Source organism: Dendroctonus ponderosae, unplaced genomic scaffold (assembly GCF_020466585.1).
Source record: "Dendroctonus ponderosae isolate FM_Combo_2020 unplaced genomic scaffold, Dpon_F_20191213v2 Dpon_F_20191213_10, whole genome shotgun sequence".
Taxonomy (NCBI): Eukaryota; Metazoa; Arthropoda; class Insecta; order Coleoptera; family Curculionidae; genus Dendroctonus; species Dendroctonus ponderosae.
Window position 1 is genome coordinate 874,292 of NW_026017111.1, and position 2,232 is coordinate 876,523.

At 47.3% G+C, this 2,232-nt stretch overlaps 2 protein-coding genes across 4 annotated transcripts in view; one reads left to right on the forward strand and one right to left on the reverse strand.

Annotated features, from left to right (window-relative positions):
* Nucleotides 1-617, forward strand: part of LOC109542028 (alpha-2-macroglobulin-like protein 1) — a 10,143-nt gene extending 9,526 nt beyond the window's left edge. The window contains exon 15 of the mRNA XM_048662158.1: nt 342-617. Coding sequence (XP_048518115.1) covers nt 342-409 — 68 coding nt within the window. The 3' untranslated portion in view covers nt 410-617. The remainder of the gene's footprint in view (nt 1-341) is intronic.
* Nucleotides 561-2,232, reverse strand: part of LOC109542019 (tetratricopeptide repeat protein 37) — an 8,196-nt gene continuing 6,524 nt past the window's right edge. For 2 of the 3 annotated variants that reach the window (XR_007280525.1, XR_002172392.2), the window contains 6 exons: nt 1,856-2,054; nt 1,611-1,799; nt 1,336-1,557; nt 1,088-1,280; nt 977-1,034; nt 561-926 (listed from right to left, as the gene is read on the reverse strand). Coding sequence is in view for 1 of the 3 variants with exons in the window: in XM_019911046.2 (XP_019766605.2) it covers nt 1,200-1,280; nt 1,336-1,557; nt 1,611-1,799; nt 1,856-2,054 (691 nt within the window). In the remaining 2 variants the exon portion in view is untranslated. Of the gene's footprint in view, nt 1,281-1,335; nt 1,558-1,610; nt 1,800-1,855; nt 2,055-2,232 lie in introns of all 3 variants that reach the window. The other variant, XM_019911046.2, reaches the window with a different exon arrangement.

Here is a 2,232-nt window from a genome sequence, read left to right on the forward strand (position 1 = left end):
CCACCCTTGGAAAAATTTCGGCCAAAAATCAAAATTTCACATGCGTGTTTTTTGAGCTCCATCGATTCGTCTCGACGCAAAAAGGTCACAAACATGCATTTATATAGTGTTTCGGTCAATAATAAGGAAGAAATCGTCGGTTAAAGATCGTGAACGCTCAAAAAACGATTAAAATGTGCCGAAAATGTCTATTATTTCGGATCTGCAACTTCTAGCATGTTTTTTAATGAGTTTGACGCAGTCTTTGCGTCCGTGCGCTGAAAATGATGTAAAATTTAAGCCATTTTCACTGTTACCCAGGCCTAGTAGGTAGAAGCTGCTGAATGAAAAAATAATCTAAGCCATTGGTTGCAGGCATCAACTTCAATGGAACAGAGCAAAGCCCTTAGGCAGGCCTTGGATGCGATAGAGAAGGAAAGGTTTAGCTGCCTGTCCGCTTATCATAGGCGTAGTTAATAATCACACGAAGCCAATAGGCTTAATAAAACACTGCGGCTTAAATGTTCGAATTTCGCGCATCTGAAAGGTCTGGAGGAGCAAAGCAAAAAGCCTTTAGAATCTTCATAGATATACTCGGTGTTTATTCTGCGAGCTTTGCAATAAAAAGTTGTTCATTCCGGCTAGAGCTTTCTCAATTATTTCAGGAAAACACGTTCAAAGCCCCATCATCAACAAACATAAAGCAAATAGCGGCAGAAGGGTGTGCTTCAGCTGTGGCTTGAGCGGCCTCGCCCTGCTGAAGTGGTGATGATGAGTCAGCGTTCTGTTCTCCATCAATTCCTCTGGAACGGGGATGGTTCGACATTCGACCAATAAGCCACATCCGGTGCATCCGGTTGGTTGATACGTGTAGCACACTTGACCCTCTGGACAGTAGCGGTTCGTGCAGGGATCCTCCACGGGCGTGGCCCGGCAGTGCAAATAAGCTGCAAACAACTCGCTGTCGCGTCCAACTGATCAATCCAACTTAACTTACTGTCTTTGCATACTCCTTTCGAGCAGCAGCTGCCGCAGCAGGAGTCATCATCAAAGCACTGCGAAAAAAACCTTCAAGTTACTACAGCTCTGAAGTGGCGTAGGTACTTACAGGCTGGCCGTAGGTTCTGCAGTCCTCCTGGGCCCGGCTAGGGAACCCGAGGCTTAAGAGGAGAAGCAGGTGAACAGCGCACTCACAGAACATTCTCGAAAGCGGCACTGCACTAAGCACATGAAGCGCTAAAAGCCTTTTTAACGAAAAATGTCGCTTTGCTAATTGGACGCATTAGATCAACACTTAACACCTGCGATCAATTAGTATAAACATCTATTTTAATATTCCAGTCGTTTTTAAACAACCTTCTGCACCCAACTTCGGATAGTTTCGTTGCATTCAACACGGGCAAAGTAGCCAGGCAGCTTTTGGCAGAGTTCCCCAGCCTGCAGGCTTTGGAGCGGCCGAATCAACGTGGCCCATCCGTCCGCCTGGTCTGGACATAAATGGATGGCTTTCTGCGCGAAGAGCGCCGCTCTTTTCCAGTCGCCGGCCCTTTGGAAGGACAGAGCTGCCAAGCACTGCACCTACAAGCTTCCTATTGGCTGCCGTTCGAACTTTGTCCCGTCCCGCTACGTACCTTGGAAGCGTCCATGTGGCGCTGTCCGAGTTTCAGTGCGATATTGGCGCAGTTCGCGCCTGCTTGCAGTCGGCCTTTGTCCACTTCCAGCCTCAGAATCATCTGCGATAAGCTCAACCAAGTGGAGCCTATGTTGGGATACTTGTGAACCAAACGGCTCAATCCGGCCAGCGCCTCCTTCCGGTCGTTCTACGGCAGAGCCAATAGCGGGTCATCGGTAAGAACCAGAGCGCGCAAGCACTTACCTTCAGTAGGTAAAACTGCGACAAGAGCGTGGCATAGTGGTAAATAAACTCCGGCTGGTTGTGGTTGAGTCCGAAGGAGCTGGTTTCCAAAGCGACCAGCTCTTTGAGGACTAGCTGGCTCAACTTCCAGTCCTTCTGGAGCAGGGAGAGGGCGAACGTGGCATATAAACTCCAAGGCGACGGCGGGTTTAAGCCGATACTAGATAACGATTTATAGTCGATTTATCTCAACATTTCAAGATTATCTTTTTTGTTTCCTGGATTTCAGTCAACTGGTGAAATAAAAATGTTTATTTCCTATTACGTTTCGGCGAGACAACAGCGCCATCATCAGATTTAAAATTTACACAAACTCATGATTGGTAAAAATCAACGTT